The sequence below is a fragment of the Arachis hypogaea genome, chromosome 4 (assembly GCF_003086295.3).
Source record: "Arachis hypogaea cultivar Tifrunner chromosome 4, arahy.Tifrunner.gnm2.J5K5, whole genome shotgun sequence".
Lineage (NCBI taxonomy): Eukaryota > Viridiplantae > Streptophyta > Magnoliopsida > Fabales > Fabaceae > Arachis > Arachis hypogaea.
Genome location: NC_092039.1, coordinates 3,097,291 through 3,115,278, shown reverse-complemented (window position 1 = coordinate 3,115,278; position 17,988 = coordinate 3,097,291). Strand labels below are relative to the sequence as shown.

At 34.8% G+C, this 17,988-nt stretch overlaps 3 protein-coding genes across 5 annotated transcripts; 2 read left to right on the top strand and 1 right to left on the bottom strand.

Annotated features, from left to right (window-relative positions):
* Positions 1-1,779: 1,779 nt before the first annotated feature.
* LOC112795761 (shaggy-related protein kinase kappa) lies at positions 1,780-7,703 on the top strand. Of its 3 annotated transcripts, none has more exons than XM_025837900.3 (13): positions 1,780-2,094; positions 2,392-2,647; positions 2,774-2,866; positions 2,981-3,040; positions 3,145-3,417; positions 3,780-3,854; positions 4,707-4,763; positions 4,848-4,988; positions 5,063-5,113; positions 5,529-5,624; positions 6,741-6,824; positions 6,909-7,011; positions 7,280-7,703. In XM_025837900.3, exons 2-13 carry the CDS (start codon positions 2,501-2,503, stop codon positions 7,366-7,368), a joined length of 1,269 nt encoding a protein of 422 aa, XP_025693685.1. In that variant the 5' UTR covers positions 1,780-2,094; positions 2,392-2,500; the 3' UTR covers positions 7,369-7,703. The 3 variants fall into 3 exon arrangements, with proteins under 3 accessions (XP_025693685.1, XP_072089934.1, XP_072089935.1); XM_072233833.1 differs by having other exon boundaries at positions 2,267-2,647; XM_072233834.1 differs by lacking the exon at positions 2,981-3,040 and having other exon boundaries at positions 1,826-2,094; positions 2,774-2,889; positions 3,116-3,417.
* Positions 7,704-8,272: 569 nt separating this feature from the next.
* Positions 8,273-12,700, top strand: LOC112795760 (stromal 70 kDa heat shock-related protein, chloroplastic). The gene is made up of 8 exons (XM_025837899.3): positions 8,273-9,881; positions 10,011-10,263; positions 10,353-10,432; positions 10,535-10,677; positions 10,785-10,883; positions 11,049-11,238; positions 11,430-11,828; positions 12,021-12,700. The coding sequence occupies exons 1-8, from the start codon at positions 9,327-9,329 to the stop codon at positions 12,414-12,416; spliced, it is 2,115 nt and encodes a 704-aa protein (XP_025693684.1). The 5' UTR covers positions 8,273-9,326; the 3' UTR covers positions 12,417-12,700.
* Positions 12,701-12,957: 257 nt separating this feature from the next.
* Positions 12,958-14,853, bottom strand: LOC112798329 (RAF-like serine/threonine-protein kinase PRAF). The gene is made up of 2 exons (XM_029297718.2): positions 14,115-14,853; positions 12,958-14,032 (listed from the first exon to the last, which is right to left on the bottom strand). The coding sequence occupies exons 1-2, from the start codon at positions 14,221-14,223 to the stop codon at positions 13,587-13,589; spliced, it is 555 nt and encodes a 184-aa protein (XP_029153551.1). The 5' UTR covers positions 14,224-14,853; the 3' UTR covers positions 12,958-13,586.
* Positions 14,854-17,988: the final 3,135 nt, after the last annotated feature.

Sequence of the window (17,988 nt, the reverse complement as noted above, 5' to 3'; positions counted from 1 at the left end):
AAACTATAAGAACCAACATAATAATTAAACTTTTTTTTAAAATAATATTTATACTTTATAGAATTTTCCTCTTTAAAGTATTATTAATAAATTGTTTTGAACGTTAAACTCTAATTCAATTATAAAAAACAATGATAAAAAAATTCATCAAATCGCCTATATGATGGAATGGAGTGGCCTTTTCAATCTTATGCACATGAAAGCATGCTGGCAATGGAAAAACTAGGCAGGCTTAAAGTAAAAAGTAAGCCCTAGAGTTCAATAGCACAAATTATTACAATCGAGTTTGCGTTCTTCCTTCCTTTAAAGACAGAAAAAAGTTTTGGTCAAAACCATTATTGTTAATCATGAATCTACAAAGTTGATAAAATAAAAAATCTTAGAGACAAGTAAAAGTATCTTCAATTTGATCTTAGTTTCAAGTTCATGCCCAGTATTTTCAGGAATTTTTTTAGGGTTATTTACATATTTTCCAGCTTATTCTTACGCATTGTTTTTAATAAGAATAAATTACATTTGTATCTATAAAAGATACAGATGTTATAAATATACCTATATAAAAATAAAACGACAATTATAACTATGACTTTTGTGTGCCAAGACTACCCGAAAATTGGTTACACAATTGGTCTATTAAAGTATTTTTGACACACAAAAATTATCTTTCATAAATAAAATTATCATTTTATTTTATATGGATACATTTGTTATTTGTATCTTTTATGGATACAAATGATAATTTATTCTTTTTAATATTCTATAACATAATAAAATTTGATATTTGTATTTTTATTAGCATTTAATTTTGATGCTCTAAAATATTTTATATATTTATTTTTTATGAATAATCATTCACATTATCAAAATAAAAAAAATTATTTTTATTAATATTTAATTATATAATTAAATACATAAATAAAATTATTTTATATAGATTGATAATGTATTAAAATTAAATTTATTTTATTCAACTACCGTTCTACAAATAATTGATCTAATTTAAATTAAAAGTTATATTCTATATTTTATAAAAATATTATTAAAACAGAAAACTGAACCAATGCAACCTAAACTGACATGAAAATTAGATTTATAATTTTATTGTATGTGGAGGATGAATATAGAACAAAACAATTGCTCACTCGCTTTCTGTTGTTTTCATTTCTTTTTATATACAATCATATTATTGATTTATTTATTTGTTGCTCATATCTATAGAGTATAGACTATACACACCTTAACTACGACTACCGTATAACAATGAGCCTGTATTATAATGCGTATATGTTTGTATTATATATAATTCTGAGATATTTTTTTTGACAAAAAGGTCAGGTTCATTTTTAAAAAATTATCTATTCTTTAAAATTAATTTTGAACAATTTTTTTAAATTAAATCCATCTTTTAAATATTTTAAAAATTTTAAATAGATCACGTTGATCATTTTATTATATTTTTGTTAATAAAATTAAAATTTATTAATGTGATATGTTAAAGTAATATTATAATATATATTTAATGATTTTAATTAATTATTAATATAATAAATTAATATTATATTAAATTAAAATCTAATTAATAAAAAATTTTAAAATATCAAATTTTTTTAATTTAAAATAATTTAATTTAATTTTATAAATTTATCATATTAACTGTTAATTAAATTTATTATGTGTTGTGCTATTTCGACCGTAAAAAAAAAAGAAAAAATAACATAATTAACTTAAATTTTTAAAAAATTAATTTAATTAAAATTAAAAAAAATTGAGGATTAATTTGACCATGATTACTCATGATTTATTGGATTTTGTTATCCGCAGAGCGAAGAATAAGAGAGAAAAGGAAAATACAAAGCAGCGACACACCGAACCAAACTCTCGCAGAAGAAGAAGAAGAGAGAGAAAGTGAAGAGAGTTGGAGCTGATAGTGGAGGGAATTTTCTTCTTCCTTTTTCCGATAGCCGGCGATCGCTTCACTTTGTCGGAAGTCCGATCCATTGTTCGAAGTTAAGGGAATAACCGATAGTCACAAATTGAAGAATCGTCAGTAAAATGAAAGTGCACTGCTCCGATTCTCGTCACAGAAGCTTTCAGGTTAATCAATCTCACTCTCACACAACCAAGCGCGATTCTCTTTAGTTTCTATCTTTTCTGTTCGGATTTGATGGATCTTTCCATTGTTGATCGATTTTGTTGTTTTCTACTATCTTTGCTACTTTCCTTTTTGTCCCCTGCTTATTACTATATCCGGTTTTTGTCTTTCAAGGGATTAGATCTGACCAAATCTAATTATCAATGTCGCTGCTAGTTAACTTGGTATGATTTCCGTTGAAGCTGTTACACTTACAGTTACAGTTACTGTTACGGTTATGGTTATGGTTTTGGTTACAGTTACCGGGTGAACAGTGCTTCGATTTTGGAAACAAGAGAGAAGAGAGCTTAGAAGGCAGAAAATAGTGGCATTTTGTGGTACTCTTGGAAAGAAGGAAGTCACTCACTCATGGCGTCGGCAAGCCTTGGAAATGGTGGTGTTGGCAGTTCCAGGTCTGTTAATGGCTTCAGGGGTTCTTCTAGTTCAGTTGATTGGCTCGGGAGAGAGATGCTTGAGATGAGATTGAGGGACAAAGCTGACCATGAAGAAGACAGAGTAATTAGCAATCTTCATTTTTGTTTTGTGACTTTTGAATTTGAATTTGAATTTGAAATTGAAATGTTGGAGCCTTTTGATTTTGTGGCCATCATAGTAAGTTGCCATTGTGTTTGTGCATTCCAGGATAGTGAGCCGGACATCATTGATGGTGTGGGTGCTGAAACTGGACATGTGATTAGAACCAGCATTGGTGGCCGAAATGGTCAATCTAGGCAGGTACAATATTTCTTGGTCAATTGGTATTGGAAAAACCTTCATAATGTGAATGAGAAACATTCTTTCACTAACAATTTCTCCTTTGGTTACTGGTCATTGATCATTTTCTAACAGAATATTAGCTATATTGCGGAACACGTTGTCGGCACAGGCTCTTTCGGTGTTGTTTTTCAAGTGAGGCAGAACCACTCATTTTTCTTTGGATGTCTTTTGTAATTGTTGTGCTGTTAATACGTGACATACTGTCAGTCTTTGAATTCCATTAACACTTTTATCAGGCAAAATGTAGAGAAACTGGAGAGATTGTAGCCATCAAGAAGGTTCTCCAGGATAAGCGCTACAAGAATAGAGAACTACAGATAATGCAGATGCTGGACCATCCAAATATTGTGGCCCTTAGGCATTGTTTCTATTCAACGACTGACAAAGAAGAAGTTTACTTGAATCTTGTACTTGAATATGTTCCTGAAACTGTGAATCGTATTGCAAGGAACTATAGCCGAATGAATCAGCGAATGCCTTTAGTATATGTAAAGCTTTATACCTATCAGGTAAGTAGTTTGCTTATCTTTGTATCTGGAAATGGTAGCTAGATACTCAAATAAAAGTGGCAGAGAGGATCCTATCCCTGAACTACCACAAATGATAATTTGATGATAATATGTTATTGGCCTTTGAAGAGCTCAACTAACTAGTCTTTTTTAATTCCTGCCTATTTTTCCCCCTTAATAATGAGTTCCTCTTTTTTTGATTTATCTATTTGAAGAATTTTAGTTTAATAGATTCTTAGATAATATGGATTTTTCAAGTTGTATTTGTGATAGTCTTTCAGAGGAACAGAAAAAATAAAGAATTATGTTATTTTTCTTTTAATATCTGTTGATATTTTTCCCATCTCCGGTTTTGGCTGCAGATTTGCAGGGCCCTTGCTTATATACATAATTGCATTGGTATATGTCACCGTGACATCAAACCTCAGAACTTGCTTGTAAGACATTGCTTTGAGTAGTTGATTTGTTTGTTACCTGGAAGTCATAATGGGCTTGCTCCGAGGTGGAGCCTCTTGTATTCTATGGATGGCTGTAGCCACCACCAAACTTATGCAATTATTTGTTAATTTTGCAATTACTGCAACATTTTTTGTATTTTCTTAATTTGGCCCCTCCTTCCAAAAATTTCACACATATTTACTAACTAATGTTATCTAAACTTAGGCTTATTACAATCTTTTATTTGGATTCTAATTTAGAAGTAAATTTTTTTTTTAATGCACTCAAAATCTATATAAATCCACACTGAAAGGAAATATTTCTGAATTGCAACTAGCATTTTATGTTCACAAACAAATAGTTAACATAAGATTTTCATCAAGAAAAACTTATTTTGTTACATCAATTTTCATCTTATATTTGTTGAAAATTTTATACACCTACTTATTCCTATATCCTCAAATGTCTATTTCTGTGCATAGCAACTAAAGGTGACTTGCTTTTAAAACTACTTTCCAGTTGTATTTCTCTTTAATCATTGGGTGCACTCTTGAACTTCTCATTTTAGCTTGTGGTGATTGTTTAATGTATAGTTTTGTCAATGCTGGAAACTAGGAGTGTTTTAGCATAATCAAATACTTCCTGTTGCTCTATATGAAAATGCCAGACTTCATTTTATCATAAGTGGACTGTCGTGTTTCTTGAACATGTAGGCCTCATTGCCTTCTAGTAATATTTGTGAATTTAAGTTATGCTTAATTTAACACAAAGATGGTAGGATCTTTGTCTGGTATACTTATGATGGCATTAGTTACTATTTGTCGTACTCAGATAAACATTACTTGTGTCAGGTGAACCCACACACTCATCAGCTGAAACTATGTGATTTTGGAAGTGCTAAAGTGTTGGTAAGATTTTGTGCTTAGTACACTGATTGTAGATAGAGGTTTTTTCGTTTTTACTCAAGCTTCATCCATGTTTTAATTCATCAGGTGAAAGGAGAACCTAATGTTTCTTACATCTGTTCAAGATACTATCGTGCTCCAGAACTTATCTTTGGTGCCACTGAATATACAACCGCGATAGATATATGGTCAACTGGTTGTGTAATGGCTGAATTACTTCTTGGACAGGTAAGTTGATGCTTGAATAAATAGGTCTTTCCTCATTTTTGCATTTCTTCCCTGAAGCTCAACTTATATTGCAGCCTTTGTTTCCTGGAGAGAGTGGAGTCGATCAACTTGTTGAAATCATCAAGGTGAGGATTGCCCATGCGTTTTATAAGGATAATTTGGATTTGTCTGTCATAGAATTTAGTAATCCTTGAATATTTAGTGATTATGAAATATTTTGTTTGTAATTTTTGTAAAGTTCAGGTCAGTTGATTCTGCTAGAAATTATATATGTTGTGGGTTTATTCCATGGATTTTGCTATATTTCCTGGCTCAAGGAAAGGGAAATTTAAGGTTTTATTTTTGCGCAAAGATTTCCAGTCTTGCTTGTATAAATGCTTTTCGTGTGTGGTTTATTATCTCTTTCTTCAATCAAGTGAGATACAGCAATTTCTTTACAAACAGATTTCCCTAGTTCTGTTATTATTCTAATGAAATAGCATTCCTTTTTCACTAATCCCGAAAGGAGTCCTGATTTTATTTATTTACTTTTAATTTCAGGTTTTGGGAACTCCAACAAGGGAGGAGATAAAATGCATGAACCCAAATTATACTGAATTTAAGTTTCCACAGATAAAACCTCATCCATGGCACAAGGTACAGGCTCTATGTGCTTTACTTTCATTCTTTAATACACTGTAAAAGTGTGAATGCGTTTGGTAATTTGGGATCAAGGTTCAATGTGTTTATGCTAATGGTTTGCCTGGATTAGCTAGGTTTTGGCCACAGTTTACCATTTACCTGTACTAGATACTTCCTCCAAGTTACATTTCGGCGGCATGTTTCTTTTGAAAACATTTGCATGCTTTTTCTCCAGTGTTTGTAAATAATAAGCAAATCTGGGCGATTGAGCTGCTGGATTTAGTTTAACGTCAATCGTCTTGAGTATTATTCCTTAAGTGTGTGAAGGAGATGTTTCATCTTTATAGAGGATAAGTGTCATTGATGCGAAAGGAAAGCATAATCCTTTCTACTGTCGGATATCTTCCCTAATTAGGGGAATCTTTCAAAAGATAAAATAGAATAATCAGCTATACTCTATTACATTTTGAAACAAGAAAAATATTTTGAAGCCAGTGACTTGGTACTGATGGTCAGGACTTGGTCTCTGATTTCCTTACATTTTTGCAGTGCTATCTTCACCGCTTATTCTTTATTTGATCCATGTATGGGTACACCATCTTCTAGTCTAATTGCACGTGTTGTAGTATGATCAAAATCATTATCGTCCTGGGTTATTATGGCACTAGATAGAGTTGTCTGTCAATTTAGGATCTGTCTTCTCTCTGAGTTTGATATGTGGCCGCACGGGGCTATTGACCTGATATGGATACGGTTGGATCAGCCTTGATTTTCAAGGACCATGTGAGATTAATACTAGATTAGGGTCAATTTTTGACTATATTGATGCTCTCTAGTCACTTTCAGAGATGCTTGAAGCGTACAACAGTGCTAGATGTTAAAAATTGTTATATGCTTCTTAATTGTGGTTCCCTGTGGATGGTTGTGACGTATTCAGACATCATAGATCAAGGAATATACATTAATGTCAGCGTTGAATCTATGTCTATATTCTTAGAGCTGTAATGTGCTTTGGTGTGTAGCTATTCAATTTGAGCATATGCAAGAGTATTGGTAAAACTTACAGTAGTTAAAAGGAATCTTATTCGCATGGAGTATTTAGTAATGAACAAATGATATCATAATTTACAGGTCTTTCAAAAACGTTTACCCCCAGAAGCAGTAGACCTTGTCTGTAGATTTTTTCAGTACTCTCCCAATCTGCGATGCACTGCCGTAAGTTTGGACTCTCCATTTCTTGTTTTTGTTTTCTATTTTCGTTTTCAATTGAATTATTTGGTCCATGTTATGGCACTGCAGTTGGAAGCTTGCATTCATCCCTTCTTCGATGAGTTGAGGGACCCTAACACCCGGCTTCCTAATGGTCGCCCACTGCCACCTCTGTTTAATTTTAAGCCTCAGGGTAAGTTAAGGTACCTATAATATCGATCAACACAATCTAGTTTTGAAATTCTAAACGATAACTCAACATCAACGTGATCATAGTAATGTATTGAGGAATAAAAAATTGGGGTTGGATCATTGAGGAATTGTTTATGGTACAAGTAAAGATTTTTTGTTTTATTATTCCATAGTAAACCTTTTTGTTTTTCCTCTCATGGGGGATTCTTTTCAAATTTTGTTTGTGTTGCATGGCCCCGACCTTACTGACTTCGTATTGATCCTTGCAGAACTTTCAGGGATACCACCTGATGTCATCAGTCGGCTTATTCCAGAGCATGCTCGTAAGCAGAACTTGTTCATGGCATTGCATAACTAGCAAGTTATTTTTCCTTTTTTCTCCCCAGTACTAGCACTCTAGCAGGCTGTAAATTATCGGGTGCATCTGAGAAAGAAAACAAAGAATGCCACAGAAAATTCCTAGGATTACCCTTATATTATTATATGATAATATAATATATCATATATAAAGTTGAACGTTTTAATTTTCTTGTCGGAGGAGGGTTCTTTTCTCTTGTTGCTTAAGAGAATGTTTTGCGTATAAAAATCTCAATACAATACAGGTGCTCCGACTATTTTAGGCCCTGTTTGGTGCCTGGCACAGGATGAAGCATGATGGTATGCATATAAAATGATGGTCTTTTTAATTTTGTATGAATGGCGAGTCATTAGCTGCTTATGATTTTTTTATGTTTTTATTTTAGTTTTTCTTTTTTAATTTATTTTATGGGTTTGCATAGTGTTTCGGAATTCGCTTTTGGTGCTATGAAGTTTAAACAAACATTTAAACATGCAGGCGTGTGTTTGAGACCCCCCCCCCCCCCCCCAACCCCCAAAACAGGACATGCTTATATTCTAAATACAATAGATTATTTGAAAATTACTTTTGTATTCAAACAAATTATTTACTTCAGAAAACAATTTTACAAATAAAAAATATTAAAACTAAAATTTTCAGCATTTTCAAATACATGTCCATTGTATTATTGAAATGGCTATTTTAAGTGGTGCTAGTATGTTGCCTTCACAATGGAAGGTTAAGAGAGGGCATGATCATGGTTCCATTAATAATACAATGCAAGGGCTGAAAACTAAGTTGATAAACCAGTAAGGAAGGGAACGAAACTTCAAAAAGAAAGAAGTGATCACCAAGAGGAACGTACGTTGTTGCTGTTGCAGTGTTGCCTGTTGGAGACCACTTTCTTCGTCATTCATTCACAAAAGGAGTAGGTCACTAGCTTGCTCAAATTCAAGGTCAATTGGTTAATTATGCAACTTTTAATTTTGCATAACAAGCTCTCCCTTCTTATGTTCAGCTAAAAATTAGCATATGGTAGTCGGTCAATTATTTTAGGAAATGGAAATTTAATTTACTAACAAGGTCAGAAAGAAATGTAGGTATATGCATCATTACGTAAGTTGAAGTTAGAGAACAATTTGTGCAGTAAAGAGAGCGCACGCTACACAACTTGTTAGCCTCGCCAAACGAGACATCCTCGTCTATATTCGAATTAGAATTTTATAAGCCTTAATATATACTAAGATGCAAATACAAAGTTTATTATAAAGAGAAAAAGAGAAGGGTATTGCACTACATTACAAGAATGATAAGGACTTATGCCAATTGCCAAGGCCTGTCAATTTGTTCACCTCACCACATCGTTCATGTGGCTTCCCGAGAATTCTACTACTAAGGTGTGCCTCATGAATATAAGCTACTAGAATCATCCTATTTCTTTAGATAGATCCCGTTCTACGAAGTCCGAAAATTGAAATAGTATATATATAAATAAGGTTTTTAATTTTTTTTTTGCTATAAAAGATCTTTTTATATGGTCATCTGATTGTACTAAACTGTATAACCCAGTGTTGATTGAACATTTAGATTATTTTATTAAATAGTATGTTTTTTTAAATCATTTTATAATTTTATAAAAATCTAAATACTAGAAAGTCAAAATGACTATTCTAAAAGTCAGCTGAATTAACGAAGTATGAATGGATCATGGATGAAGAACCTAACCTACCCACCAGCCTCGCCGGGTCAAAACAAAGGGAAAATGGAGCCCCGAAAATCCAACGGGCAAGCATAGGATGATTCTAGAATAGGTACACGTGGCAGCACGCATAACCCTCATCCTCTCGTCAAAAACCCAAACCCTTCCTCATTGCAGGTTGCTGCTTGTTGCTGCTCTATCTTCTATTCATTTCTCTTCCACCAAATCCTTTCTCTTCCAAGAATTAGATTAGGGTTCGGGTTAGGGATTTCCCATAGAAATGGCTTCTTCAAGCGCCCAGATACACGGTCTCGGAACTCCATCCTTCGCCGGCAGTGCCTCCCTCAAGAAGCAAAATAGTCACCGGACGGTGTTCCTCGGCCAGAGGCTCAGCTCCCCATCGTTCCCGCGCTCCGCGTTCCTCAAGCTCAGGAGCACCGCCGCTCGCAGAGGTTACAACGTTGGTCCTCTCAGAGTCGTCAATGAGAAGGTCGTCGGCATCGATTTGGGAACCACCAACTCCGCCGTGGCTGCCATGGAAGGAGGCAAGCCCACCATCATCACTAACGCCGAGGGTCAGAGGACTACCCCTTCCGTCGTTGCCTACACCAAGACCGGCGACAGGCTGGTTGGCCAGATTGCGAAGCGGCAGGCGGTGGTGAACCCGGAGAACACCTTCTTCTCCGTTAAGAGGTTTATCGGAAGGAAGATGTCGGAGGTGGACGAGGAGTCCAAGCAGGTCTCCTACAAAGTCATTAGGGATGAGAACGGCAATGTCAAACTCGACTGCCCCGCCATCGGCAAGCAGTTCGCCGCCGAAGAGATTTCCGCTCAGGTTTTCATTGTTCCTCTTCGATTCTTTTTTTTTTTTTGTATAATTTCTTCAATTTGTGCTGATAGTGTTGCATGCCATAGATAGGGTTCATGTTCCGTGAGTGATTTTGGGGCATTTTTTGGGTGTTAGGTTTTGAGGAAGCTTGTGGATGATGCTTCAAAGTTTTTGAATGACAAAGTAACAAAGGCCGTGGTCACTGTGCCTGCTTACTTCAACGATTCTCAAAGGACTGCTACAAAGGATGCTGGTCGGATTGCTGGTTTGGAAGTTCTTCGTATCATAAATGAACCAACTGCTGCCTCCCTTGCCTATGGATTTGAAAAGAAGAATAATGAAACAATCCTTGTGTTTGACCTTGGCGGTGGTACTTTTGATGTCTCGGGTATGGAAAACAACACAATTCTGGTGTCCCTTGTTTGTTAAAATAGTTGTGTTGATACCTGTATTCATTTGTTTTTTACTCTGGTTCAGTGCTTGAGGTTGGTGATGGAGTGTTTGAAGTGTTGTCTACTTCTGGAGATACACACTTGGGTGGTGATGACTTTGATAAGGTTGGAATTCTTCCATTCTATTTTAGCATGATAAGTTATTGGCTTTTGTTCTGTATAATGTATTATATCTAAATGTTTCATGTTATTATCGTGTGGTTGTAGAGAATTGTCGATTGGCTGGCTGGAAACTTCAAGAGGGATGAAGGTATTGATCTTTTGAAAGATAAACAAGCTCTTCAGCGCCTTACCGAGACAGCTGAAAAAGCAAAAATGGAGCTCTCGTCATTGACCCAAACAAACATCAGGTATTTTACTTCTTCACGGAGCAGTCTCCAGCCAAGCTAATAGTTTTTTTGAATGTGCTTTCCTTGCTTTGTGAAAACTCCTGAGATATTGATTTGTATGTTTTCAGTTTGCCGTTCATAACCGCTACAGCAGATGGCCCCAAGCATATTGAGACCACCCTTACAAGGGCTAAATTTGAAGAATTATGTTCAGATCTTCTTGATAGGTAATGATAGCTATTCCTTTTTTCCCCCCAAAATGACAAACCTTCTTGATGCTCCATATCTAAAATGCAGCAAAAATACTCATGTATCATGTATAATGATGTATAATCCTGTATAATGATGTATAATCTTGTATAATGATGATCCTTGCATGAATTATGTGACAGGCTAAAGACCCCAGTTGAAAATTCATTGAGAGATGCAAAGCTCAATATTAAGGATATTGATGAGGTGATTCTTGTGGGTGGATCAACACGTATCCCTGCTGTCCAGGAGCTTGTAAAGAAGATGACTGGGAAGGACCCAAATGTCACTGTCAATCCAGATGAAGTGGTTGCCCTTGGTGCTGCAGTTCAGGTTGGATCTTGCTGTTTTCTTGAGAAAATTTTCAACTTGATTATTTTTGGTTGGGAGGTTGATTCCTTTTATTATTAGTTTTCGGGGTGGGTTTGGTGCCAGAATTATTTGTTATGCATGATAATTGTTTTCTGGGTACCATGTTGGCTAGATTCTGACTGATGTCTTCTGAATTTTTCAATTTATGTTAGGCTGGTGTCTTGGCTGGTGATGTCAGTGACATTGTTTTGTTGGATGTTACACCATTGTCTTTGGGTCTAGAAACTCTTGGTGGTGTAATGACAAAGATTATCCCAAGAAACACTACTCTTCCCACCTCGAAATCAGAGGTCTTCTCAACAGCTGCTGATGGACAGACCAGTGTAGAGATCAATGTGCTTCAGGGCGAGAGAGAATTTGTCAGGGACAATAAATCTCTTGGTAGCTTCCGTTTGGATGGTATCCCTCCTGCACCTCGTGGGGTTCCTCAGATTGAAGTCAAATTCGACATTGATGCCAATGGTATTCTCTCAGTCACTGCGATAGATAAGGGCACAGGCAAGAAACAAGATATTACAATTACTGGTGCTAGCACCTTGCCTAATGATGAGGTAAATTAATTACATATTTGAACTACAAATGGAACTGAATTTATCCTTTTGGTATTGTTGCCATTTGCCAACCTCCTCTTTTTGTTTTTTCTTTTAATCTTTTTAAAAATGAAAAACTTCCCAATATTAAGATGACATTAATTATAAGTTAGAAGGTTGAATGACATGTGGCTTGAATGTAATGTAATGCAGGTAGATAGGATGGTAAAGGAAGCGGAGAAATTTGCAAAGGAGGACAAAGAGAAGAGAGATGCTATTGACACCAAGAACCAGGCGGATTCAGTTGTGTACCAGACTGAGAAGCAGTTGAAAGAGCTTGGAGACAAGGTTCCTGGCCCCGTGAAGGAGAAGGTTGAAGCAAAATTGGGAGAGCTTAAAGATGCAATTTCAGGTGGTTCAACCCAAGCCATTAAGGATGCCATGGCTGCTCTCAACCAGGAAGTTATGCAACTTGGCCAGTCCCTATACAACCAGCCAGGAGCTGCAGGCGCAGGTCCTGCTGCGCCTGAATCTGGTGGCCCTACAGAATCATCGGGCAAGGGAACAGATGGAGATGTGATCGATGCTGATTTTACAGACTCTAAGTGAGGAGCAAGACGGATTATCCAATAGCTTTTTTTTTTTTGGTGCTGAGTTTGTAGTGATTTTTGTCAATGGAAGAGTGGGTGTCTGTTTCAATTTAAAGTTAGACACGGGTTTTTATAGGTGCTCATTGATAGTTCGCGTTGTACCTCTTGGAAATTTTGGCTATGAAATACAGTTTCGAGGATGGTATTTACAGTCACCAAAAAAATTTATGGTATTACAGGCTGAAATTGTCGTAAAAATTCCTTGTTGATTCAAGATTAGATAAATAATAGATTTTTATTTCATTTCGTTGCTTTCCTTAGTATTGTTGAATGATAGTGTCTATTCAGTATGCTGTAATGTAACACGATTAGCTTGCGGGTTTAATTGTATATGTAAATCATGTGCTGGGTTTGAATTGAGAGTGGAGTAATGGTACCACGATGGTGTTTTGCTCTGTTCCTCCGCAGAGCGTATGTGCGTCCTTTACGGTTAAAAGACCCTGTTTGATTGGGGAAGGGAATCTAGAGAGAAGGAAATATGGTGAACTACTGCATAGATGTATTTACAAATGAAATTAATATTATACTGTAGAAAACAAAGCTGTATTTACAATTAACGTTCCCCAGCAAAAATTCCTTCTAGCTTAGGTTATCTTCCTATAAATAAAACAATAGAAAAATGAAATGAAAAGCCTTTACACAAGAACAAGGGAGGAAATTGGTTATTCCCATATAGAGTTTCTAGGACTCTGAGGCACACTACCAACTCTTTCACCCATGCCACCACCGTATGCTGGAGATTCATCGTAGTATCCGTACCCTTTTGGGGGTCTGCAATTATTATTATTAGTAGGCGGATAATAATAGTTGAAAGTACTACTACTACTATTTGCACTCCTGCTACCCATATCCGACCTCCTCAGCGCCAAAAGCGGCGGCGGCCTTCCCATCCCAACTAATTGATCTTGTGTCGCGGTTCTTTGATAAGAAGCAGGCAGATGAGCAGGAGGATGGTGGCCTTGGTTCTGGCCCTGACCCTGGCTCTGGCCCTGGTTCTGACTCTGGTGGCTCGGGGAATGATTGTGATAATGGTTATGGTGTTCATGCTGTTGAACGGCAAGGCTGTGAATGTTGCTTAGGCTAGAAATGCTGGGAGAGCTGTGCACTCTATGCATGGTGCTACGGCGGCCTAGACCGAGACGAGAATGTGGCCGTGGAAGGGCGGCGATTCGTGGACCAGATCCGTGGTGTGACCGTCTGGGGAGTTGGATTTGGGGGATGAACAGGCAGAGGGGGCGTTGAATGCAGCCCTAATTGGACTAGGCCTTGACCTTGGGCTTATGCGCTGGAAGCCGTTAATGGCATCAATGTAGCGCTGCTCCAAGGGGTAGGGCTCAGTCCCTGATGTTCCTTGGTTATCTTTGTCCACCACCAAAAGCGGCTTCGACGGGCACATGAATGTCCGCAGCATGGGAGCTCCTCCAACTTCGTGACGGTCATGCTCGTCAATCATATGCTTTAGATCCTCGTCGTTCCTCACCGATACCAGTGTGTCCAGATCTTCCGGCACCAGCTGATACTTTAGCACCATGCTTTCTCCTCCTTCGATCATTCCATGCAGCTTCTTCATCAACTCTAAAAGAAACAAACAAACGTCACAAATGTTAGGTTTTCCATTCCACGGAATTTTGGGATTTCGTGAATCAAGTGTTCTCACCGTGGAAAGTGACGTTCCTAGGGACAGAAACGACGCGAGTCTCGCCGCCGACGTACTTGAGGAGGCCATCGGAGGGACGGGGAAGAACCTTGCCACCATGGCTGCACATGAACTTGACCTTGCTCTTTGGAGAGGAGGCTGCGGATTCCGGGTTTGCTGTTTCATCAGCGCCGTTGCAACGCTAACATCGCCTCCTTCTCCCGCCATGGTCGATTGTTCCTTCTCTTAGTGGAATCGATTTGATTTGGAGAATGAAAGAAATCAAAAGACGAAAAGAAAGTGAAATGAAAAGGAAGAAAGAAGAATGATTCGATTTGGGAATAAGAAGCAAGTTTCTAATTGAGGGTGTTCGATTTGAGGCAGTTATTCGCTGCTCCTATATTCGCGTTTTCATCAACCGCTCAATCCTTTTACCCTCTTTCTGAGGGAATTCAATTTGAATCTCTCTCTCTTGCATTACCTTTTTTTAATATTTTGTTCACGATATTTTTTAACTCAATATGATAAAAATTAATTTAAACTATATTTAAAATTTATTATCGATCAATAAATTATTATATACATAAAATAAAATTCGAATAATTATTTGAATAACTCAAATTGATTACTCTCACAGGTAGAGACTGGAATACAATAACGCCTATTATTTATGCATTTATAATTCTATATTAGCTATCCATAATTAAAATGTTGCGCATATATTGTGTTAAATAATTTGATTAGTAATTTTTAATTATCATCTCCCTAGTGTTTTTTTTTTGGTGACTTCCTAGTGTTATTTGTTATATCAGTAGTAATATTTATTTAAATTTATCACATGAATATGCCATTTTTTTTTGGTGACTAAATAGAAAAGAAAAAAAAAGAACAAAACCAAATAATTGCTAGGGTCATATCTAAATCTATTAGATGTTGAAGCTCGCTCCATTTGGCTCCAATTCGAATGAATGTCCGCGACACATGAATATGCCAGTTTAGATATCCATAAATAACATTATTGTTATTATTATTACTAGGCATCCATTTATTTATTAATTTATTTTTTATAATTAAATATAAAATTAATTAACACGGTGACAAATTGTTTATTTTAAGAAAAAAATATACATCAACATTTTTCCCATTCCTATTATATATAATATATAATATAAATAAAAATTACATAGGTATTTGATTAATATTACTATGCCTTGAGTGATTAAGACAGAGCACACGTGCCTTAACAGCACATGGCAGCAGCAGGTGTTGCTTGAACAATATGCTACAATAGCAATATTTATTCATACATACAAAATTATTAACATACATCTTTTCTTAATAATTCCTTCCAATTTTACCAAATGTACCTTTTAACAAACTATCAGGCAAATCAAAATGATTTATTGAGCGCAGGTTTAAATGAAAGTCGTCGTAAATCTACTTTTTCGGAATGAAAGCAATAAAATACGCAGAGATTTTGCCAAAATTATACATAAATAGATCCGTACTTAACATTACTGAAATGATTATATAATAAATAAAGTTGTAGGCAGGTCTTCAAATGTTTACTGACCAAACAAAATTAACCAAAAACAATCACCATTTATTTTATTTAGCATTCGTTGATTGTATTAATAATTAATAAATACTAAATAAGACAAATTTCGACTATTTTTCTTTTCTTTGTAAAAATTACGTAGAACTCAAAAGAGCACTACTAGAGTCCAAGAAGGCGCTTACAAGCTTTAAAGATCTTGCTTCCTTCCCTTCCAGTACTGTGCTTCTTGTTTGCCCTGACCGGAACATCACTTTCCGGTGATGTTATTGCCACGTAGTGGTGGTCATGGATCCTACAGTACCTCTCTGAAACCGATGAAGATCTTCTCATTGAGAATGCCTTCTTGAGAAACCCACCAGAAGAAGAAGAAACTGAACCAGTCCTTCCCAATATCACACCAAATCTCTCTCCTCCTCCTGATGAGAAATCTATAGATCTTGATTTGTGGGCACTACTTATTTTAGAATACCCAGCGTTGTTGTTCATTGTGATTGTGAGAGAAAGAAAGAAAGAAAGTGATAGGAATGTGGGGGCAGTAATTCAATTGAGAAGAAAATTGCATACGTGTGTGGATGCATGTGTGTATATAACATGAGATGAGATAGATTTGGGTTATGATTGCAGGTAAAAATTACTATGGTAACTAACAACTACTAACAACAAACAATGAATAATGAACAGATAGTGTAAATGTTTAATAAGAATCAATAAAAAAAAAATTGTCTTATTAGTATTTATTTTGTAGCATTCGTTTTTTTTTTTTTCTAGATGAGTGCTAACAATATTTTGATTTATATAAATAGCATCATGATATTTATTAAGATTAGTTATTTTATCTTAATCATTTCTTTGCTGATTATATGCTGTCAAATAATAAATTATCATCAATTTTATGTAAAATTAGATGCACCCATCAAATTATTTTTTTATTATTAATCATTAATTTAAAAATATAAAAAAAATATATAAAAAAAAAATTAATAAATAATAAAATAATAGTCAAAAACAAAAATCCTGATAATTCTTTGTATTTCTCTAAATAATGTGTGGTGGTGATACATAGTTACAGTAAGATCAGAGTGTAATGAAGGAAAAGCCTTGGTACTGGAACTCACATGTCCTCATGTGAATTCTCAACTGCCGACGCTAGCTACCATTTTATCAAATAATACTCCTCTAAATCAATAAATTTAAAAATAATTAATATTACTTCATTTTTATTTTTAAATAAATTGTATTTTTTTTTAAACTAAAATTTAGAATGAACAAATAATTTAAACAAATTTAATTCTAATATTAATTTTTGTTTTACTATATTTTTAATATAAACCGTTGAATTTTTTAAAAATAAGTTACTAATTAGATTAATTACATAATCTGATATTTTTTCATTACTTATACTGATGGATTATTTACTGAAAAATACTGCAATAACCTTTTTTTTACTATATCATTCATAAAGTATATTACAGAATTATCATTCACTAATATAATTTTTTTTGAACTGACTCTTTTTCTTTTACTATTTTACTAATATTTTTTCTTCATTGTTTTTTACAATTATATTAAACACGTGGACGGTGGATCCCAAAGTCCCAACTTTTTAAAGCCATAATCACCAAATCATTGTGGACTGCCATGGAATCTATTCACACTGCCTTTTAAAATTTTAGTACAACATGTTAAGAAACTAGTACCACCGAAATGGCGTAAGGTTAAATTGGTTTTGAATATTTTCTTCTACATTTAAAACCCCAAACTTAGGTTGGAAGGCGAAATTAATTTTGGCAGAGACTAAGGTGCAATGGATTTCACATAAAGTTGATATTTGAGAATCATTAGATGATTAATAGATTTGACTAAATTTTCACCTAACAGCTTTCAAATATTAATTTCACATGAAATCGACTTCACCTAAATTTTCACCTTGATTTTGACGAAAATTATCCAAACACATAGTGCAGTGCACCGTTTCAATGTTCTAACATATATAGTGTGGGGTTAAAAATCATTGAAAAACAAAACACAAATTGTATAACTTTTTATAGTAATGGGGTTTCACAGCACACATGATAAGAATATATACATATAGAAGGGTTTTATAGAAAAAAAAAGAGAATAAAAATGAAAAAATATTTTTAATCTACTTGGTAAATAGAAATAACAATTAAATTACCTTTCATCACATGATCAAATTTATTCCTGAAAAAAGAAACCAATTCATTGAAACACTTTTTTTTTCATGTTAACTTGCTTAATTAATGACATTTAATAATGTGGTTGATTTGTCAACATAGATAGTTCAAAATCAAGGAATTAATTTAATAAATGTAAATT